Source organism: Lepisosteus oculatus, chromosome 3 (genome assembly GCF_040954835.1).
Source record: "Lepisosteus oculatus isolate fLepOcu1 chromosome 3, fLepOcu1.hap2, whole genome shotgun sequence".
Taxonomy (NCBI): Eukaryota; Metazoa; Chordata; class Actinopteri; order Semionotiformes; family Lepisosteidae; genus Lepisosteus; species Lepisosteus oculatus.
The window spans coordinates 28,283,229-28,306,649 of NC_090698.1; the positions used below are offsets into that span (position 1 = coordinate 28,283,229).

Genomic DNA, 23,421 nt, shown 5'->3' on the forward strand with positions numbered 1-23,421 from the left:
GGAATGTCATTATGATGTATAATGTGCCTGTCACTGGCATACTTATCCTTTTATTTCCTTTGAAGACCTTCCAATAAACTATCAGTGATTTTTATAGGTTTTCCCCGGCTGGGAAAAATTACATTATAATTGATTACTTTTCTATATACTAATTTCAGTTTTGTTTACACAGCTTTATCTTGCCTTATTTTCCAGCTGTCCCTGTCTTTCTTGAAAGAAGGCAGAGTGCAACTTTTCAGAATCAAACAGGTTTCAGCAGCACAGCTGGAACAGAACACTCGCCATTCTGTTGAAATTTCCATTATAATTTTCTCAATGTGATTTTTTTATCCTGAGCCTCAAAAGAATCAAATTTCCAAAAAATCTCAACAAATTCCAAAAGTTATTATTAGGAAAGTGACACATGTTATTTGCAACAGGTGGACTGACATTTTATTGACCAGGCAGAGCAGAAGGAAAATTCATTATGCTGGTTAATATTGGTAATAAGCAGGGAAGTCTACTGTGACAATCACAGCCTTAGTAGCATGTCACCATTGGGAATCATGTAAGATCTCCCTGTGAGACATGCGTTACACCAGGTTGCCAGTTCTGTCCTGTGGGAATCTAAATCATTCTTTTTAATCCTGGACAAGCCTGTGCCTGTTCACTGTTTTCTGAACTCTAAATGCCACATCATACCAGCTCATCCCACAAATGTTCAACGGGGCTCAGGTTTGGCAATTAGGGCATTTGCAGCATAGCTGTCCCATTCTCTTCTCCAGATGAAAGCTGTTATTACACAAGACAGGGTGTGCTTTCCTGCTGGAGTGGTGTCATGTCGGGATGAGTCCGCAGATAGAGCCGCAAGTATGGACAAAGGATGTGATCAATATACAGTAGGTGCTGTGCAGCCAAGTCATCATCAATCACTGCATGTGGGTTCTGGGGCAAACAGGCACTCCTGCCCAGACTCTCACACTTGAACCTCCCTATCGATCTTGGCAAGGTGTCCTGGCTCAGGGTCTCCCAGAGTGATGTAATGCTGATGGACTGCATAAAAACTGCTGACTGTGAACATTCAACTTGTGATATAATTAACCATAAAAAATAAATATAATAACACTAATAGGCTTTATTTTATAGTGTACTGTATAGGGCCTTTCGCGATACATCATAATTAGTCCAGCCTCCGGCATAGTGATCTTATGAAAGTGTTGTTCTCCTGATAAGTGCCCAACCGCCTCACAAATTTCCCATCAAGAAAATTCACTGAAGAATGTTTACTAAAATGTTAGGAATTATATGTTTTGACTTAACTCGCTTGACTAAAGGTCAGCCGCATGGCCTTAGGATGAAAAGATTAGGACTCCCCTACTGAGAGACACGTTAACTTAAGGTTTAGCTGCAAAGGTGGAAAGGGGTGGAGGAGAGATGCCGAAAGACAAATTCAAGGAAGGGAGGGGGCTTCCAAAGGTATTTATAACTTTTTGCCAAGAGATTTTATAGAGCATTACAAGTTAGAGCAGTGGAGGTGAAGGAGAACATGGATGCTGTATTACTGTATATCCCAGGCTTTCTTTAAAAAATGTTTCATTCCTCATGCAACAGTATCTCGAGTTCTGAATGACCAAAATACAGAATTTAAAATATTTATTTTATTTTCTGTGAATTTTACTGTATAAACCTTTTTTGATGCTCATTATATATCTAATGGGGTGCACTCTTTCTTGAATCTTGATTTTTTTCATTCTTAAGTTGCAATTAATTGCATCAGTTGGGGAACTATGGTATGTTTCTAAAGTTTTTAATTTTTAGGTTTTCTGTTGGTACTTTACATATGTCATAGTTGATTTTTAAAGCATTCTACCATGTGTCAAATACCAGGGAAATACTATACCACAGCTCATTTTTGTTTCCTCATTCTTGAGTTTGACATTTTATTGAGTGTGGTTAATTGACATTACCTACAATATCAGTTTTCATGAACTTGGATAATTTTTGTGAATCTAAACTTTTCTTGACAATTCTGTCTTTGTTTTATTTTATGAGATTAGTTTTGATGTGCATATGTTACTGACTGCTGTTTGAAATTGAAAAGGATAACAGGCTTTAAAATAATTGCAGGGTTTTTTCTTGCATGTGCTCTGTGTTAGTGATGTGAAAGTGTATAGAGTTAATTTGATGACATAAACATACAGTTAACATGGCTTCGGCTCATTTCAGCATGCTAAATTGTAAGCAACTGAATAAACACTATACAGGTATACCTAAATATCCCCTTCATCTATTTTCTGACTGCTTCATCCAATTCAGGCTCACGAGGAAGCCGGAGTCTATCCTGGCAAACAATGGATGCAAGGGAGGATACAACTAGGACTGGATGCCAGTATATCATAGAACGTGCAAAGTCACAGATACGCACACTTACATCAAGGCCAATTTTCACAGAAGCCAATTAACCTGCAGTACCAGCACAGTATGTCTTTGGACTGTGGGAAGAAACCAGAGCATCTGGTGAAAACCCACACAAACATGGAGTGAACATGCAGACTCTAGGTCTGTAATTGAACCCAGGGCTCCAGAATGGCAAAACAGCAGAGCAAATCACTTCGCCGCCATGCTGCCCCTTAATATACCAATGAAACATTGTTAGTTTTTAACACAATTGTATCTCACTGTGACACAGGAAATACAGTATAACAGGTAAAGTCCCTGTTTGGTGTTTGCTTTGTAGCAAATGTTGACTCTAGATCCATAATCAATATAAAAATATTGTTGAAGTTTTTTTCTCTTTTGTTTTTAGTACGTTGTTCTCCCAGGAATATTCATGCAGCAGGTATTTTTATATGCCTCTATTGTATATATACTTTATGCATTTTATTTCTTAATTGTTAGGCTGAGGTCAATATCAAAATATCACAAAACTAAAATGTTGATACTCATCCCCATTATTAATTAAGTATTACTCTTCCTGGGCCTTTGAGACACCTTAAAGAATTTGTTGTGCTCAGTGAATCACCGTAGAGGGAATACAGTATGTGAACAAATTTAAGTTCACTAAATGGACAGTTATAATACTTTGCTAATAATGCGTCTTTTGCTAAAATTGAAAACCTTCAAGATGATTATAAGAAGTATCTGACTAATTTTTGAAAGGAAGTCAAAAATTGAGACACCAAGTCCAATTAACTCTAAAAGACCTTTGTTCAAAATGGAGCTTTCTTAAGTGTCAGTTACTAATTAATTTTAAATTAATTCTAATCTGCAGGAGTTTCATATAAGGAGGGCTAAAATAAGATAAATGATGAAGGAAAAATTGTCCTGCACTATATCTCATCTCAGTACTATTCTTCTGTTAAGAAAGAGGATTCATGCTAGAGTTATACTTACCCCAGCTTTTTGGAAAATTAGATGGTTATCATTAAGAGCATATAAATGAAAATCCATGCATATACATTGCTTATGAAGTTCAGTTCAGTTTGTCATATGCATAAGTGCAATAAAATGCTTATTTGCATGTATGCTTCAATACAAAGACATTAAGGAAACACCAAAAAACAAACACAGAACGGTGGCAGCAACAACAAGTTAAATATCATACATCTTGAAAAAAAAAACATCAGTCTGAGCCAGTAGTAGGGGTAGAGTTCAGTAATCTGACAGCCTGTGGGAAGAAACTTTATGGTCCTATAATGCTTACCAGAGGGAAGGGGGAAGAAAAACAAGAAAACAGGGTGACTGGTATCCTTAGCAATACTTCCAGCCTTCTTGAGACAGCGAGTTGTAAAAATGTCCACAATAGAGGGGAGCTGTACTCCAATGATGGACTGGGCTGACCTGATCACCCCCCTGTAACGCCTTCCTGTCAGATAATGAACTGCTGCCAAACCACACTGTAATACCACATGTGTAATACCACATGTGAGCACACTCTCTCAATAGTAAAATGTGGTAAGGACAGTTGAAGATAGACCACATTTTTTCAACTGTCTGAGGAAGTAAAGGTGCTATTGTGCCTTCTTTGTAGCACCAGTTACATGCTGGGACCATATATATGATATATAAAGGACATTATATTGACCATTTCTTAAGTTACATTTACATACATATTAATATTTGTGCTTACTGTATTCCTGACTTTTGTCATTACTATTACTGTTTTTTCCAGCTACTGCATGATTGTATAGTGAGACATGTTGCAATCTAATTGCATTACATTTTACTGTGACTTTATACTCTGAAAATACTGTAACTTTATACTTTAAAATAAGTTAGTCCGTTTTCATTGAAATTCACATTGAGCCACATTTTCAATTTCTGGGTTATTAGTTCATATTAATTATTTTCTCCTCTAGCTGGCCATGTCTTTGGTACTTTTTTTTCCCAAGCTGATCCCCCTGTGGGATAATGTTAAGAGGGAAATGTCAGAGTCACAGGCAGGAGCTTGCAGATAAATGGAGTGCAGCAAGGTAAAAGACCGCAGAAAGGGATGGTTGCCAAATACCGACGAGTTCTACTGTCTTTTTCAGGTCCCCTCTCCAAAGTGTCGTTAGTTTAGTATCGCTTAATAAGTAATGTCTTGTGGCTTGTAAACAACCACAAAACAATCCAAGCTGTTGTGCCTCGAGAACATTTGACTAATGAACTATGGAACTTTTACTTTTAAATTAGCATCACATCATCATTTTCAGTATCTGCTTATGCAGTTCAGGCTCTTGATAGTCCGGAGCCTAACCTAGAAGCATTGGGCACTAGTCAGGATACAACCCGGGTGGGAAACCAGTCCATTGCAGGATACAGACAGACATACAAATGCATACCGTACACACGCACACCAGGGCCAACATCCCTGGAGGCCAAATAACCTACTGTAACATAATGGCTTTGGACTGTAGGAGGAAACCTCAGTACTCAGAGGAAACTCATGCCACCACAGGGAGAACATACAGTACCAACACCATGCAAACAGCACCCCAAAAATTGAACCCAGGACCCCACCACTGCGAAGTAGCAATGCCAACCACTGTGCCACCATGCCACCCAAAAGTATTAATCATAAAAATCAATACATTTAAATTATTTACTGTTATTTTCCTTCTTTTTTTGCTCACCTCGTTGCCTTTCAGAATGCTTCTATTAAATGTTTTACGCAACAGCCAATGCCCATACACCATTAAAAGGAACTTCAAAGATCTGATTTTTTTTGTATAAAAACGTTTTCAATTTTAGATTAACAACAGGAATAAGCAGCATGGAACCACAAAAAAAAAACATCTGCCAGCTCTCAGCTATATTCCACTATTCTCACTGATCTACCTGCGCTTAGCAGAATAAAAGATAAATTCAAAAATATATATACACATAAGAACTTTAAAAAGGTTTCTATCAAGAGGAGAACATTTGGTTTGTTAGTAATTAACTGATCCAAGGATCTCATCCTGCTCTTTCTTGAAAGAAGCCAGGGTATCCACTTCAACAACATGGCAAGTTTGTACCATAATCCCATGATGTGTCCCAGGAATGGGCCTGCCATACTCCAAGAGTAAAGTAGAAGCGGGATGACTTGCAGATGGGTAGTAAAATGGCAATTTTGAAAACAAGGTATGGAAGATGCCAAGATGTTGTTGCGTGAGGAGGAAATAAACTTTGAGCCTGCAGTTTTCTTAAATAATCGTTCTCTGAGAAACACTTATTTGTTATTTCTTCTTACTGATGGCTCAACAACTTTGGACGTCTCCAAATAAATGTGTGCGACATAAAAACATCTTTTATCCCTCCCCATTTTTTTAACAGCTTCCCTGCATTTTGAACACCCCTTTGTACTTTTCATGGAAGGTTGGTTTTCCGCACATACTGTAGCAACACATTGTTCTTTATTATAAAGCAGATCATTTTATGAAATCCAGGAGTTTCGAAGTTTATAATGGCTCACAAGGCTGAAAGATAAAAGTATTACATTTCCTTGAAATTATTCAAAATAAGGATAATCCAGGGTAATAAAGGTGAACATGAAAGTTTGGTAATCTGAGAACATCAATAAACTCGCCCCGATTACTCAGTAAACTGGTATAGTCAGGATTCTCGCCAGGTCTTTAACACCTGTTTTTAAATATCCGTTATTTCTGCAATGATCTACTTTCTAGGTAGCTGCAGAGAAATTGAAGTATCTGTGACCATCTGTGTACAAGAGTAGGGAGTAATACCTGAAAAGGGTGTAGGCCTGTAGTGTATGTAGTCTTCTGGAGAGAGCACACACCAGCTAAACACAGACTGTGTGAAGTACTGTGTAACAAAAAACATCACTTAGCCTGGCCTGATTTGTTTGTTGATAGTGTTCTGATGAGTCATAAAGAGACCATTTTCTAAAGCAGAGACCAAGGTTCATATAGAACTGAAAAAGAAAGTCCTATAGCGTTATACTGTACCTCAGGCATAGTGGCGTTTCACTCAAGCTATAAACCTACTTTAGTTCTTTACAGGATGGAACTAGTTGCAAAATTGAAAGAAGTGTAGTAAAATATGACACACATGAAATTGAAATGAAATGGGAAAATAAAATGTGTATGATAGATGCAATGTAAGAAATAAAGGCCAAAGGGAGGCTCTTTGTGTGCAGTTGTCTGTGCATGATAGCTTTTTAAAAATACATTATTGTATATAGTTTTTCATTCAGCACCTTTGCTGTAGTGCATTGTTCAAGTTTTTGTCATGTTATGTCTTTTGTAATGTGAGGAAAACACATATGAACTGTACTCTGGTACTGTATATAAGACAATAAATTCGAGCGTTTGAACAGATTAGGCAGAAAGAAGAGATTACATTAAACTTGAAAAATTATAGTTTACTATGGACATACTGTACATGTTTCACATAACTGAAGGAACAGAATAATGCAAACATTTGTACATACAACTACAGTATTCAGTAAAAGTCTGGAAAATAATTGTGCTTTTAGAATGTTAAGGATTACAAGGAATAATTGAAATATGTATATCTAGTCTCATACAGATTTGTATCTTTCTTCCCAGTTGATTACGCAAAAATAGCCAGATATTTGACAGCCTAGTTAAGAAAAATAGGCACAACCTTTTTTGTGACAATTTTTCGGTAAGCTGGGAACTGTTCTAAAGCAAAACAAAGATGTGTTGTTTTCTTCCACTTAAGCTATTTTTTAAAAAGCAGTGTGTTGCATTCAGAATTTCATTACAGAGATTGCTTGAACCAGGTTCCACCTTATCAGGTGTGCCTCCCCCTGCTGGTCATTAAAATGGAGAAGAGAAAGCGTTGCAACACAGTGGTGACAGAGGAGTAGTTTGATGAGCCACAGATACACCCACACACAACAGCTTCCACACACTCACACAAATGTTTTTGCTTAATGCTCTGTAATTTTTATCACACACACTGCTTGTTCCTGAAAGGATACAGTACATGTAACCATAACAAGCCAGCCATAGCATTTTGAGAGAAGGCTTTACAAATTTTAAGGATAAAAACAAAATCTTTGAGATTTCCACTTGCTTGATATGGGCACATATCTGTTCCTATTGAGGTGTTGAATTTTAGATTTGTTTTTGGTGTTACTTGGAGTTTTCTAAAATAAATACTTTTCTTCAACATAAACAATATGATGGAACCATCCCTTCACATTCTAACGCTCTGTAGGTGTCATAACCTCTGTCCTACAAATCTTTCTTGAGATTTTGGAACAATGACAAGACTTTCATCCATTCAGGATGTAGAAATGACTGCCCAAATTGAAATAGGCCCTCTGGGGGCTGAAATCACATTTCTTTAGAGATTCAAAGATTTCTGAAGGATCACCGTAATCATAGCCCACATGTTCATAAGTTGTGGGGGGTTTTCAAAGACCTTGTTCAGCCATCCCAAACACATAAAAAGTTTTTTATATGGGTGGATTTCCAAATCCCAACTTTTTTTGTTTTTAGAAAATGTACAGCTTCAAAAGAAAAGTTTATCTCTGTTTCCACTAGAAGTTGAACAGTACATCTTCAGTTTTTTGTCAGGTGAGATGTACTCATTCCAACTGCAGTATGACTGTAAAATTCAGTCACATGTCCTTCCTTTCTTTACTAACTCCTCCAGCTACTAACATACTGTACCTCTCTTTCGGAGTTTGACAGGTCACCGTTGTTCTTTTACTAAAAAGATTTTTATTTTTATGCTGACAAGAAAATCTTGTCAACTCTGTATCTGGATCAGTTGTATCTTATCAGGATTTCTCATTTTAAATGGTCTATATCATACTTAGATGTATCATTCAAATCCATAGTCAACATTATCCACTATTCATTGTAGATTTTTATAGGCAACAAAGTGTTTGCAAAGCATATAGACACTCTATCAGGATGAATTTTATGTTCCATTTGGGTCTCCACTCCTCAACATCCACATTTTTTAAAACGGAAAGTTGTGGGAGTTCACACCATCCACCTAAGGCATCTTGGTAAAAAGTGTCTTTGACTTACCCTTTTTAATCAGTACAAAGAAATTACACTGGAGCCTAATTAGAGCACACTCTGCCAGCCTAATCCTCCAGAGTGTTTGGAACTCGAGAAAGAATCAAGGATAGGTATAACATCAGCCAAGTTTAGATTTCATTGTGCAATTCACAACCCGGGAGCCAAAAAGAGTACTTAAAAGCCATGTTATGACACTGGCCTTAAATATGCCCTAATTCACTACGGAATGCCAATGCTGTAAATAGTATTTTTTTTGCATCGGGCACCAAAATTATATTTCACTTTTTTTCTAAAGCCATTTTCCTCTGATGATTTTATTTCTTTGAAAGGCATCAGTAAGAGCCAGGATGAGATCATTGTGTGCACCCTGTCTTGTCATCTGAAAAGAAGCATGTTGCTGCCTGCTCTCTTAACCACAAACCCTTCCTGCTGTTGTCTTTGCTTAACAGCAGATGGGGCATTACGATGGATCATTTAACAACAGCCTTGTTAAGGGATATCAAACTTTTTTCTTTTTCTTTTTCCCTTCCCCCTTTAACATTGTTTTGCTTCTTATCTGCCAAAAAGCCAGGAGAGTGAGAGTAACTGGAGATCAAAGGTGCTTGAATTACTATGAGCTCTCCTGCAGCAGAGCAGCATATTCTTTTACAGTTGGGGGGGGGGGGAGTTTTGCACAGAAGACAGCAAAGAAACACCACATTTAAGTATTAAATGCATTTAAAACAGCGGTCAGGGAAGAGGAAAGAGGAACCAGGTTATCTAAGCTGGATATGCTTTGCAACAGCTGGTGGTGATGCAGTGCTACTCTGTGTCTCCACCCCCCCACCCCCCTCTTGAGGATGTGAAGTGGTAGCTGCCTGTTAGATGATATGGAGTATGTTTGGCAGAAGCAGTCCCAGAGATACAGTGCAGTTCCCTTTCAGAAGGAGAAAGAAAAAGAAAAATCTGTAATTAGTTGTGGTTCTCTGCCGGTGGTATAGCTGGTGAGGGTCCAACAGAAAGGGCAAGAACATGTAGCTGTGGTCCGCTGGGTATTCACTGGAAGCAATTACAGGACAATAAAGGACGCTGTGTCCCTTCTGACAAGCCTTGTACCATATAGCTGGCTGCAGATGTGCGTAGACAGATCAAGTTGCTCTTTGATTGTTCTGCGGGGAGTGTTGGTGGCGTTCCGCTTACAAACGCTGGACGCGTTTCATCCTGTGGCTTTTAAATCCCCTTGAACTTGGGCTGGTATGAAGTTTGGTCATGTCTGACTCGAGCTTTTGGACTGTTCTCTCCAACTTTTCTATGCCTCATTTCCTCACAGGAACAAGACTCCGTCGGTCTAAAAGGTAATGGTTAACACACTATGTAAATTGTACCATTTGTTTGAGGGGTGAGGGGTGTTAAATTCTAATAGCTGATTTGAGTATGTACAGTATAAAATACTGAGTTATGCAGTTGCTTAAAAGAAAGCAGTACCAGTATGCTTTTTTTAGTATGACCAATATTTGTTTTGTAGCATGAACAGTTCTGACACTTACGCTGTAAGATACTTACACCTAACAAATGCTGAACAGGTGCCTTAAACTTAAAATAAAGCGTTTCTTTAGAAAGAAAAGCTCTGATTCTCTTAAAGAGAGTAGTTAGTACTTTCTATCCAAGACAAACACTTGAACATAACTGCTGCTGTCCTGCCTCCACGTCACCTTCACCTTTAGTAGTGAATAAGTTAATTGTATTTGATCAGTACTTTTATTTGTGTGTATCAGTCCTATAGTTCAAGACTCTGGCAACCTCCCTCTGCTTATACTGAAAAGGAAAGTGGGCTGAATTACAATGTAGTGTTTTTATATTTTAGGTTATATTCCATATTTTCCAGAGTACAGTATATTATAATGGCATTTGTATTGTATAGGTTCACCTACAGGTAAGTATTGAATGGTTGTGCAATTATGGCACAACCTGCCCAGCCATGTTGCTAAGCTTCATACCCTGAATTCCTTCAAGAAACAGCTGGATGATGTGCTTAAAGCACTTACAGTAGCTACCAAAACTAATGAGCTAGAATGGCCTCCTCTCATTTGTAACTGTTATATTCTTGTGTTTAGAAACAGTCATGAAAGGTGGGGCTATTATGGCATAATAAAGATATAAGAAAACGTTAATAGAACACAATATAGAGTATGCATTTTTCCATTAAGCAATTACAAAAGAAATTCAGATTGTTTTGTCTGCAAAGTTGAATGCAACCTTGAATTAAATTCTAATGTATATATGATTTTTTTTGCATTTCTTTATTGTTGTAGCTCTGCTATCTGCTATCTTACAAGACTGATTATATTGATGATCTTGTTTCAAGAATGATTTTGATGTTTCAAAGTTTCTCTAGGTAGCCAGGCCTTGAATGCATCTATAGTAAGGGTGGTCAGAGTGGCAACCCTTCTCTAACCTTCTTGACCTTTTTTGTAAGTGATCTAAAACACCTGGGCAACTATAGCCCATGCATTTCACGTATGTGCAGTATTTGGTGTTTCCATGCAAAGCCTAGCCTAAGAGTTTTCTGTGTGGCCCTCCCACCTAATTCTAATGTTTTAGAATTAGCCCCACCCCCCAGATCCTCATTTTCTAATGATTGGACCCTTTATAAAGTTATGCCCATTGTGTGAACCTGATGAATTTTCGCATGTGGTGTGGTGGACAACTCAGGTCCCTGATGGTCACAGTCTCTTCAGGTTGAGCCCTCTCCATTCATATTTTTAATGCATCTATGAATTATTCATTAAATTAATTGGACTGATTTAAGATTTTAACATTTTTCAAATGTCTTTATGTGTTGATTTGAGGAAACCTTTAAAATTTTCTAGGTTATGGCCTTTGAGAAGAGCCCTTTTCTGCCTTGGTTTTAAACTTGGTAAAACAGAAGTAGGAATTTTGATGAGTCCCCCAGGGACAGTCATTTTATAACATCTTTACAATACCTGAAACGCTCTTATAAGCGTTCATTTATATCATACTGTATGGGAAAAGTCAATTGCTTGTATTCTCCTGAGTGATGGGTTTAAATGAAAAAGTCAGTTTAACTTGCAGACCCAGTTCTTGATGGTGGTCTTTCATTGAGTGGAAAAAGCAAAGTTCTGGCAAAAAGAAAGTAATTGTTGAGTTGTGTACTTGTAATTTTTAGCAGATGGGATGTTTTTGCATTTGTCTGGGCCCGGGTGTGATCATTATTTCAATGACTGGCACTGTTGAGCAAGTTCTGATTCAGTTGAACAAACCGATATGTGGAATCAATGAGTTTATTTAATCCATGGTATGCTTTAGAAATAGAAATGTTAGCTTGTTTTGTGTTAGCAATTCTTAAGGAAACATTCTACATGTGTTAATTAAATATCTCAAATATATGTATATACAATAGAAAGAAAAATAATATCCACCCAAGTGAAATAGTGATTTTTTTATAAATTGTCTTTATTTTACCTGGCCACAGTCCCTCCTGCAACTGAAGCAAGGATTTGAGCTGGCTTTGATCACTGTAGGTACTGTATCTCAGCATGAACCAAACATTTTTCTTGTATTAAATCATTTACATGTATTACATTTTACATAAATCATGAATGCATATTTCTTCACTTATTACATGAAATAGTGCACCAGACACTCAGATTTCTGTTGAGATGAACCTCTATTCTGAAAAACATTGTCAACAGTTTATAGAATGCCGCTTTTTTGTTACAGCACTATTCATAAACTATAAATATTGTATATGTATAGTAGAGTAGTTTACATAAGGTTATGTGAAGAATGGGTTAAATGTTGCATACTGTATAACCATAGAGCTGCAATAATAATGACAAAACATTTGCCTTATCTCTTTCTGAGAAGATATTCTTTGGGCCTGTTAGTGACACCTGCTTATCCTGAAAAAGCACTTCAGCATGAAATGGTGCAGGGGACATTTGCTGATTGCTTCCTGCATCTTTTCTCACTCAAGCTGTTATTTATAAAATATTCATAAGACAGGAATCCAATTGACCTTTGTCTGAAGCATGCTTTAGAGCATCTAGAACTCTAGCCTATTACTCAGTGTGCTAAGCCTTAATAATAAAGAATTGAGAGTCAGAGTAAGTGTGCAGGAATCCTTTGTGCACGTCCGCAGGCTAATAATCCCTCTGACCTCACTGCTATGTATTGGTGATAATGGCATGAAATATTAGAAGCAAGCTGAGATTTAATAATAATAAGTTAGTAAGCACACATCAGCTTGTAACACTGATGAAGAGAAGTTTTTTTTTATACCAACCTTCCCTTTAGTGTTTCCAAATAACATAGTTAAGATCTCTAAGAAGTGAATGATTTTATACTGTTAGTAATAATACTAGATTTAAAATTATACGAAAAATAACATCAGATGGATTTCTTAAAAGTGATAGATGCCTTCATTTTACTTTATTTCACATTCAGTAATCTGTGATAAGCATTTTTTATCACTTTCAGCTCTGAGTTCAAATATTATTTGAGATATAACTTGAAATATACAACTTGTTTGTTTCCCTCAAATGGAAAAAAAAGGTAAGCCTTTTCCTTTAAGACCAAATTGGTCACGGATTTGTTTGCCTTACTGTACAAAAAACAAAGTAAAATCATTGGTCTCTTTAAATGCTTATTTCAGTTTGATGAGTTTGTCCTGGGCAGTCATACTTAATTACTCCTTAGGAAGTAATGACAGTTTTGCATTTACTTTATTCATATTGTCTCTGTTTTTCTCTGTTGTGTAATCATTTTCCTGACGGTAGTTTTTTTTCTAAAAGAAGCTTGTGCAAAGATTTTACTGGCTTTTTTTTTAATAGAGTTGAGTCACCGGCACTAATTTTAATGTCAGGAAATGTTTTAATTCTTTCAGCTAACTGTAAATCCTTGATAGAAGGGCTTGAAGTAATAATAACCATGAAGGTCAATGCACTATTAAGATAGACTGCTTATACTGTATGCTTGCAACAGTGCATTGTACAGTATGTCAGGGCCTTAAATAAAAATGACATTTTGAGTAAAACTGTAGTTGGGTAAATAGACTTTGCCTGTGTGGATTACGTTATGCATGGAGTCATTCCAATTCCAATTTTAAAGCCTCTGGTGTGACAGAGAGGTTCTGCCTGCTGCTAAATGTGTTATAAATATCAATTATCATGTGAGCCCAAGGTGTCTTAGTACTTTTCCATTTAAACTGCATTTTGCTAGACAATTAAAGATGCATCTTCAGAGCCACTGAAGGTAAAGAGATGAGACGTGGTCTATAACACTTTTTTTTTTCCTTCAAACTGGTGAAGCCGCACATTTGAGCTGGTGTGCGCTCCTGGAGCATGTGTAGCTTTTTCTGCTTTGTGAACCTGGCAGCTTTATTAAGGCAGATGAAGTGGGACTTTAACGGACCCTGCTGTGGTCAGGGAGAGGATGAATTTATGTTAATTACTGATATTACTCTTATGCTTATTTCTTTTCATGTGTTCCCTGATTTAATTAACAGGTGCTTAATTAATGTTGCAAAAATGACATTGTGAGATTTAATAGTAGGTACCAATATTCTGAAATATTGTCTAATAAGACGGCTGACTTAATCCTGGTCAGTGTGCTGTTTATTTTTAGACTGCTTTAAACATTTAATGCCATGCATTTAAACAGGACATTATCTGCTGTTGTATTGAATGTTTCATGGACCTTTCAGTGGATCTTGCACACTGGTTTGCTCTGCCCAACTTGGCAAAAGAACTTGAATTATTTTACTTCAGCCGGTTTACACTTCTTTTTCACCTGATGCAAGAGATAAACATTAGTGATTTTGGTATTGTGTGTTTGGCAAACAACTAGGTGTAATAAATAACCATCATTACAACTTTTTTATTGACTATATTTACATTAAGTACAAAGAATGACATTTTCACAAAAACAATGTTCTGGAGTTACTTCTTTCTTGCTTTTTCTTATTTATAGGAATCTACATACATTAATCTTTTGCATTTGTTTCAGATTATTTCCTCATAAATAACAATGATGGTAAACACTTAAAAAATGGTAATTTTTCACTAAACTCAATTTTAACCATTGAACCTTTTAGCTAGCAAGTCAGTCGTACATTCTCACACTGATTCTTTCTTTCAATCCAAGACGTTCTTTTTTTCAGCACAGTAGCTACTGTATGTTTCCTGCTAATTTTCTTGCTCTGTATACAGTACCATTTTCAGATTGGTTAACTCTTTCTAGAAGCCAATTTTATCAAATAACAATCTTAGTTAAAACAAAAGTCAAACCTAAAAAAATGCACACAGTTTGCAAATCCAAATTATTGAAATTGTGGGAGGATAAATTTTAGGAAAGATGGACTCAACTTCTTTCTGTAAGTACATTTTCTTCAGTTGGAGACATTCTGTTTGTTGTGGCAAAAAACTTACTGAAAAAAATGTAAAATGATTTTGTCTTTGCTTTGTTTCACAAAAGAGGCAAAACTCAAATCACGCCTCTGTGAAGGATGCTAAATTATTTTTTTCCCTCATTTCAGTGTAAGACCTCATTTAATGTGCATCTCTTTTATCACAACTTGCTTTTGTAGTGGCAGGTGATGTCAAGTATGATATCTTTCTCCCAGCTGGTGAAACACTTCTCTGATACTTTTGAAGTTAATATTTCTTAGTAAAAATCTAGCATTGTGCTGCAGCAGCTACTAGAGTAAACACATTGAATCACTTTAAATATGGAACATGATTTTATATCGGCAATAACAAAGTACTTTTTCCAGGAATAAAGTAAAAAGCAATATATCCTGTCAATTTATCCCCATTTTACTTTCCAGTAAAGGTTTTGATGGTCAGTTATAAGCTGTATTGCCGATTTTATTAAGAAAGGTGACTGCCATTTTCAGGTTATACACCTCATAGATAATGGATGCCTTGGAAACACTTTATAGTTTTACTCATAAGATATTTTATAGGAACAATAATGGGTGTTTCTATCATTTGACATTTTACTGCATTTTTACGAGATTTTGTTGTGAAGAACCACCAGTATTGTATAAGTTAATATAAAATCAATTATATTTTACTGCTCAATTACTACCTTAAACTAATGTTTAGGCCTTAGATTGATATTCTTATTTATGGTGTCTCTTAAATCGGGGTTTATTGTTACTATAGGTTAGAACTTTAGAGCTTAGTTGTGTTATAGTTTGAATAATATTCAGAGAGCAAAATAAAATGTTTGATAAAAATGCAGTCATAGTCAATATTAATGTCTTAACTTAGACAACATGAACGAGCAGAGCTGTACCAATTTGTATCCCTTCTTTTTGCTACAGCTCCTACTCCTGCTGTGTTTTTCTGTCTTTTTAATTTATTTCAGTCATTATCAGGATATGGTTTTATCACATGTTTCCAGCAGACACGCGGAGACTATTAAATCAAATGACTTCTGTAAAAAAAGTTAGTCAAAGCCTTTGTCTCATCTTATATGTAGTTCAAATAAAGGTTCTGTTGTGAACATTCCACATAATCTCAAAACCCCCCAAAAATAGGTGGAAACTGAGTTCATCCACTTCTAAAGTGCAGCACCTACTGTATTAGTGCGACATGTACTGTATCAGCCGCTCCATTATACAGCTCAACAGGTAGAAAGTTAGAAAAGTTTGCATATTTTACCAATTGAAAAATATCAGAAGTTTAAATAAACCAGATTGTATAAGCCAAGAGTGAAGTTTATCTAGGACACCAGGGTTAAGAGTCATCATCTTGCATTCAGTGGCTTGGGCTCTCTAATAACCGAGTTGTTGGGATTTCTTTATAGTATCTGAAGGACGGGACCTCGTACAGCACAGGAAGTTATCCAGAGAATGGAGTGGTATACTGTTCCACCAATTGCACTGGTAACAGCAAACTGGTTTTCCATAGAGGTCTCCCATATGCACATACTTTTGACCAGGCCTAACCTGGCATATCATCTGAGATCTGATAAAATCAGGAAACTGGGTGGGAATAATTAACTTAAATATAGCACTCATTGTAAGCAATGTTCTCATTTGTTTTTGCTTTATTGTTTAAATTAAGGGAAACAACAATAATATGACATATAAATTCCCTTTCAAATAGATATTGCTGTATTCCTCTAAAACAATGTACTGTACATATGTATGTCATTTGTCTTTTATCCGTACTGTGTGGGTAGGTTTTGATGGAAAGATCTTGTTGTAAAGTGAACAGAATTAACAAATTAAGATGTATTACCTGGGTACCATTCTATCATTGTGTACTCGTTTCATGTCTTTAATATTTATCTTTTATTGTAATAGACATGACATGCTCACAAATAGCCCAATTGTGCCTATGTGGGATTAGCGTGGGAGTGAAGGGACATCTAGGACTCAAGAGACCAGTTACTGTAACAGAAACATTGTGACGTCTTCTCATAGAGCCTGGACAAGCTTGTACAGGAATGGTACAGAATCTTATGTGACTACTGTATGTGCAAACTGGTATGTCAAAGGTATGTCACCAATATAAGGATTGTGTTGCGTCCAGCAGTGGCTACATAAGTTACTAGCCAACATTTTAATGGTCAGACAAAAAATAGATGTACCTTTATATGTGTTTAAAAAGGGAGTGGAAGTCAAACAGAGATACAAGTGTCTTCCCCACCATTTTAATGGGGTTCAATTGTGCAGAATACTTTGGGATCCATAGGTGTAATTGTAAAATTGTATACTTTTAACATCTCTCTTTGTAGTCCACAACAAAATTTATTATGGGTATATTTTACAGGTCATGGTGTTTTAGGTTGGTTTGAGCAGGCACAGAGGCACCTACGGATTCTGGTTCTGTTTTTATATTTAAGTGTCTTATTCCTTTTTAAACTTGACAGTTTGGAAAAGCCCTGCTTTGACATGAGATTGATCGCATTGATACTGTGTCTGTACTGTGAACCTAGACTAAAGTCGGCTAAGGACTGATAGCAATGGTCTTTACAACTTTTGTAGCTGTATTTACACTGTAGGGTCACTGAGCTATCTTACTGTAGGTTAGCTTAGCTGTGTGCACACATCCTCTTAATTAAAATACACACAAGCGAACATCATATTCATCCCTCTGAAATGAAAGGCTCAACTCTTACCCAAAACACAAAGGTGGAAAAATAGCAGCTTGCTATTGTATCCAATAAAAGTGGAGAAGACTTTTATTATATTAACAGTATTATAAAGACTGTTTTTTTAACTGGGTATTCATTTGAAAAAGGTAACATTTGGTCAACACCAAAAACGGAGACAGCCTGCCATTGCTAGGGGAGATCACAAAAAAAATAATAAAAAAATGTCAAAGAAATAGGCATTGTGGTCTGAGTAGTTTTAATGCATGCTTAAGGCATGTTTTGAATCACCCCGTTTGTATGAACCAGCCTTAGGTTGGTTTGCATTTAAGTTATGATGACTTTGATCTGGCGTAGAGATATCTCCTGGTGGAAACAAAACCATGACAACTCAGGGTCACCTACAGTGTATTTGGGGTTAAACTCATATTATCTGACACTGTGACCAACAAATGTATCACACTGACCAGTGTAAAAAAAAAAGTATTGGTCCTTCACACTTAGATGCCATCGTACATTAAAGATTTTTTTCTCTTGCTTAAATATCATGCAAAATATACTTTAATATCAGGTTACTTTAAAAAATAATGAGTTTTTTTGTTATATATCATATCATATCTGGAGCTTCATGGACAGGTTAATGGTCATGTTTACTTTCGTAATGAGCATCAGGGTAAATTATATACTGTGTGATGTTTCCATTTCTTTCACTTTTATTAAGATCATGTTTGAGCACTGAGCCATAAATCATCATTTAAGTCATGATTCTAAATCAGATCTGCAGTTATTCTGTTTGGTGACCACTATTGGTATGGGTATACATCTAAATAAACTAGAGTATGTGAAGATTCATGTGTTTTCATTACTTATTATATAGATGATGGGGTTTTATACTGATTATTTTATGCTTTAGTTTCTTATTAAGAATATGTATGGATCCGTAAATTGAAAGAGATTGAACATGAAACAGAGTAAGCGATCATTTGTTTTCATATTTTCACATTGTTGTTTGGCTAGTAGAACACAGATAATTCAAGTCTGTAACTAGATTTGTACCTCTTAAATAACATTGTATTATAATTGCCAGTCATATCATAGGCAAGAAAGGAAAAAATACTTTCCTTTTCACTTAAGAAATTGACGTTTACAGTCCTCTGAACTGAACGACTCATTTGTCTGTCAAGGTGTTAGTATGAGAGAGTCTTCAGCTGCTCTGGAAATGAAAGTCATAAGTGTCTAGGAAAATATTTGAAGATGTGACATTGACAACTGAAACTTGGCATCATCTCCATAAAATAGTTGCTGCATAAATCAGTAGAAGAGAATGGAAAATTTCAGTAGATGTTTGAGAAAGTCAGTCCTTTCTTTGCCTGAGGTTGAAAAATAATCAATAGGGCGTATACAAGCTGTTCCATTGTTCTTCACTTGTATAGTGAAGAGGAAGTTTGGAAAGGGCTTCAGGTTACCAGAAAACCATACATACACTTTGCTTTCTACATTGTACTGCAATTACAGTGCCAAATGTAATATTCATTACGTTATATCCAGCAACTGATTAAAGAGAACTCGAACATCAACTTTTGCCCTCAGGCTTTTGCACTTCATATAAAATTTAACTTATTGGCAGTGTTGCTCAGAATCAAAACTGAAAGCTGTAGTTATGTAGTTGAGAGGTTGTTTGTGCACTGAAGTATGGAAGAAAAGAACACATTTTAGCCTTTTAAGACACCACACAATAACATTCATTAACAAATAACCGCTTATTGAAATATTTATTGACACAATTGCTTGATTACATTAATATTGCATTACTCTCTTCCATTAACAACTAACTCATTGGATAAATTCAAATTACAACCAGACATGTTTATAACCAGACAATGTTATATGCTTTGGGAAAAGACCAAATATTGCGGTACAGATATTAGTTGCACTCTTAAACTGCGTGTAAAATGTGATTAAATGATATAATAGTGAAATGTAATTCAGAAATATCATTTCTAGAGTAACTGACAATATATTTTATACATAGGCAATTTGCAAAACTAAACCAAGTGGTTATATACCAAAAAAATTACTTCTACATATCAGGGTTTCTAGGTTGTAGAAATGATAATTGTAACTAAATTAGATAATCTAGCTTATGAGTAAGCAACGTCAGTAAGTGACAGACACAGAGCTGTCATACTGTATATTTATTCTAAAAATGGCTTAATAGTTAAATAATTACAGAGAAGAAGGGATGATTGCTCCTGCAGAGATGGTAAAATGACAGGGCTGCCACTCGGATCTGTATTAGGACTGTTCTTACAATTTATATCAGTGATGTAGATTCTGGTGTGAAAGTTCCTGTCAACTTAAGATACTGTATGATACCAAAAGAGGAGGATTGGCAAACACTGTAAAGTTGAAACAAACTTAGCAACAAAAAAGGATAAAAGAACTAGCCAAACACCTGGCAGATGATGCAGAGAGTTACTGTACATAATGATAGCAAAAGCATAACCTATAAAAAAAAAACCTGATTTTAAAGAAGCTACCTTTAAAAAATGTATTGGCACATTTCATGTTCTAGATATGATCCTAATTTTCAATCCAATTTATTTGTCAGTCAAAATAAAACTTGATTAAAACTTTAGGAATACAGGATTTGTCCTGGGGGCAGACATTGGCTAGCTTCAAGTCCTCCCCCTGGGAGCAGTCCTTTTGGTTATTTCTGTAGTAAAGACAGGCATATCATTTTATACTGTACATACCATTTTAAAACAATTCCCAGATTGCATTTTTTTAATTCAGAAATTATTATTAATACAATATCCATTGTGCCCCCTGTAGTTTAATTAATCAGTTCAATTTATTGAATTTGAGTTTTTTGTAGCATATTTATGAAACCTTTTATTTGTATTGTAGAAATCTCTCTGACCATGTGTAGTCTGCGTGGGGTCCATTCTGGTTCTTCGTGAGCCTGAGTCTTTATCATAAGTCCTTGCTAGAAGAAGACCCAACTCGCAGTGCTTGTGTCTGAGCAACTGGGTTAGTGAGTCACAGTATCTGCCTGTAGAATACTAACTGAATCTCCGATAAGTCAGGTACTGTACACACCTGCAGACAGTGCTGGGAAATACTGTCATTCCAATCTTACTATCCCAAATGTCAGTCTTCAAGTAGGCCTATTTAATGAATTTGGCATACTGTATGTGTTGTTTTTCAGTCACTGAATGATTTATTTAGGTTCCTCTGTAGAATCTTGGTTGTTTAGCTATTGTATACCCTCATTAATTTCAAAATTCATATTGTTATTTTCATACTTGTATATCGTTCAGATTGATTGCTGATTATGCACTTGCACTTTGCAGAATATTATCATTCTGTATGTTATTTCTAAGATGATGCTATACAGTACGTGACATTCTCCTGCGAATTTCGTATTCAGGTTGGAGAACAACCCTATTGCAAGTTGTACTTTCTTTTAAAGATAACAATTTCAAGACATTATGGTTTCTGATGTCACTGACTTAAGACCTAACTTCCTGTTGTCTGAATGATTCAGCCGCATGTGACATTCAGTGTATGAAGCACTTAATGACTGTTTTGAGTTTTCTTCCTTGTCTTTGATGAACATATGATAAGCATCTATTGTTTTCTTTTTTTTAAAGAGTTTCAAAATATATTGAAAATATGTCAGACCATATTAATCTTCATTGGAACAAAATGCGGTGTTTACAGGATTGTCCAGCAAAGGAATGTCTTTTAATACTTTTATAAGAGTTTTACGAGAGTAATTGACATCCATTTTTATGGATGTGGAGCCAGGATCTACTGTAATCTGCTTTTTAACAATGTTACAGGAATTCACAGGAAATTCAAATATGTCGCAATAGATATCCTGAAATATTCTCAAGTAATGTTGAAATCTTGAGTTGTTCAGTTATTCATGAAGCAGATACATTTAGGATTTTCAGTTTTGCATCAACATACAGTACAGTACATGCCAAAATATCTACAGTACATAGACATTTTAATTTCCCACGGTTGTGCTTAAAAATGTTTGATTTGTTGTTTGATTTTAAGGCAGCTTGTGTAATGGTATCACTGGAATCAAATTTCTTGTTTTTTTTTACTGAAGTTATTCTGTTTAAATGTTTAAACTGTGAATATTGCTAAACTGTGTCCTAACATTTATTCATTCAAGCATAGTGTATACTGTATACAATACCTTAACACCCTGTCGTTGTCACTGTAGATTATCAATAACACTGACAAAGTACAGTATCTGCATTATTGACAACTTGTTTATAAATCATCATTCCAAATTTATAGTGATGGAAAGCTACAGTATCATCTTAAAGCAAATTTTCCTACAGTATTTGTCTATTTCAGTCAATACAATGTAAGTGTTTTTAACAGTTTTATAACCAAAAAGGCTCTATGTTCAGGTTGTCAATAGAAATATATATTGTCAACAGAAATATCTGGGTTTTTAATAACCACCTTTTTTAAATTACAGCCTAGGGTAGTCATGGACTTGTTGTAGATATCTAAATTCAGTTCAAGAAAGGACATTAATGTTCTAAATATGCATTATTGCCTTGAGTTACAGTCCTGCTTGTAGTACTTTGATATAATTAATTCTGGAATTTCTAAAGTACTTTCAATCTTTAATGTTTATCTGCAAATTTAGCTGTGGTGTAGAGTAAGAGCTGTAATTCCTACTGCAAAATAACATTTGTTTCTGTGTAGGTTCTACCCAGTTACAACTGCAGATTTATGTTGCTGAAAAGGACAGGGGATCACGTTGTAAAAAAGATTGTGATATGTTTTATATAACAAGTGTTCTGTCTCATGTCAGGCATGACTGATGATATGCTTTTCATGTCTTAATAAATGTACAGTATAGATACTTTTTTACTTCCTATACAAAATGCATATGCAATTGCTTTCATTATATTCAGGGTCACCAGTTATGTAAATTAGTTTTTAAAATCCAGATACAAATTCCTGATACTAAAAGGATTGCAAGCAGGCTATCACTACTGTATATTATTCAATAACTATTTCTGATTATTTTAATGATATTGTGAGATCCATAGAAACTTCAGTTTGAGTCATGATTAAGACTAAGTTTTATATTTTGAGGTTTAATAGATATTCTATTATTCATACATTTACTGTCAATTGAGGTCCTATTAAATGTTTCTGATTTATCTATCCGTTTTCTATCTGCTTTATCCAATTCAGGGTCAAGCAACAGGTGCAAGGCAGGATCCACCCTAGACAGGATGCCTATAATTTTCTCTCACTCTTTCACTCACACCAGGGCCAGTTTTCCCAGTGGCCAGTTGAGCATGAGCACTAATGAAAGATGTGAATGCAAAAGTATTCTAACAAAGTAGAAAAAAGCTGTCTGAAATCTAGGGGTCTCAGTACAGTAAGTGTCAATAGATCTTTGTTTTAGGGAAATCACAAGGGCTCTGGAAAGTCATCTCTTTGTGCCGCAGGGCCAAAAAGTACAGCTCTAGGGAGCTGCAGACATTTGATCGATTGCTGGTGCATTCGGACAAAAGGACAGCTTCAGTTTGCACCTGTACAGTTAAACTGCAGTCTTTTTGACATTGAGAAACAGGACAGATTTGTTGCCATTTTATTCTCAGCTTCGTATTAAGGAACAAAATTGTGTTCCTTTCAAATTTTCTCAATTTATTGTAATGCCTGTGATCAAACAAGTAATTTGCTGTCCTTTTGGACTGCAGATGTGTGGCACTTTGTAATGATTTCAGCTGGTAGAATAAGAAACAACTTTGGGAACTAACTCACTGGAATCTGTCTTTTTAAATAATACGCAGAAAAGTAA

At 35.7% G+C, this 23,421-nt stretch overlaps 1 protein-coding gene across 13 annotated transcripts in view; it reads left to right on the forward strand.

The window, feature by feature from the left end:
• Positions 1-23,421, forward strand: part of mast4 (microtubule associated serine/threonine kinase family member 4) — a 193,720-nt gene that overhangs the window by 118,005 nt on the left and 52,294 nt on the right. The window contains exon 1 of one of the 13 annotated variants that reach the window (XM_069187102.1): positions 9,360-9,799. The exons of the other annotated variants lie outside the window; for them this stretch is intronic. Within the exon in view, the coding sequence (XP_069043203.1) occupies positions 9,714-9,799 (86 nt within the window). The 5' untranslated portion in view covers positions 9,360-9,713. Of the gene's footprint in view, positions 1-9,359; positions 9,800-23,421 lie in introns of those variants that run through there. 13 annotated transcript variants of the gene reach the window in all.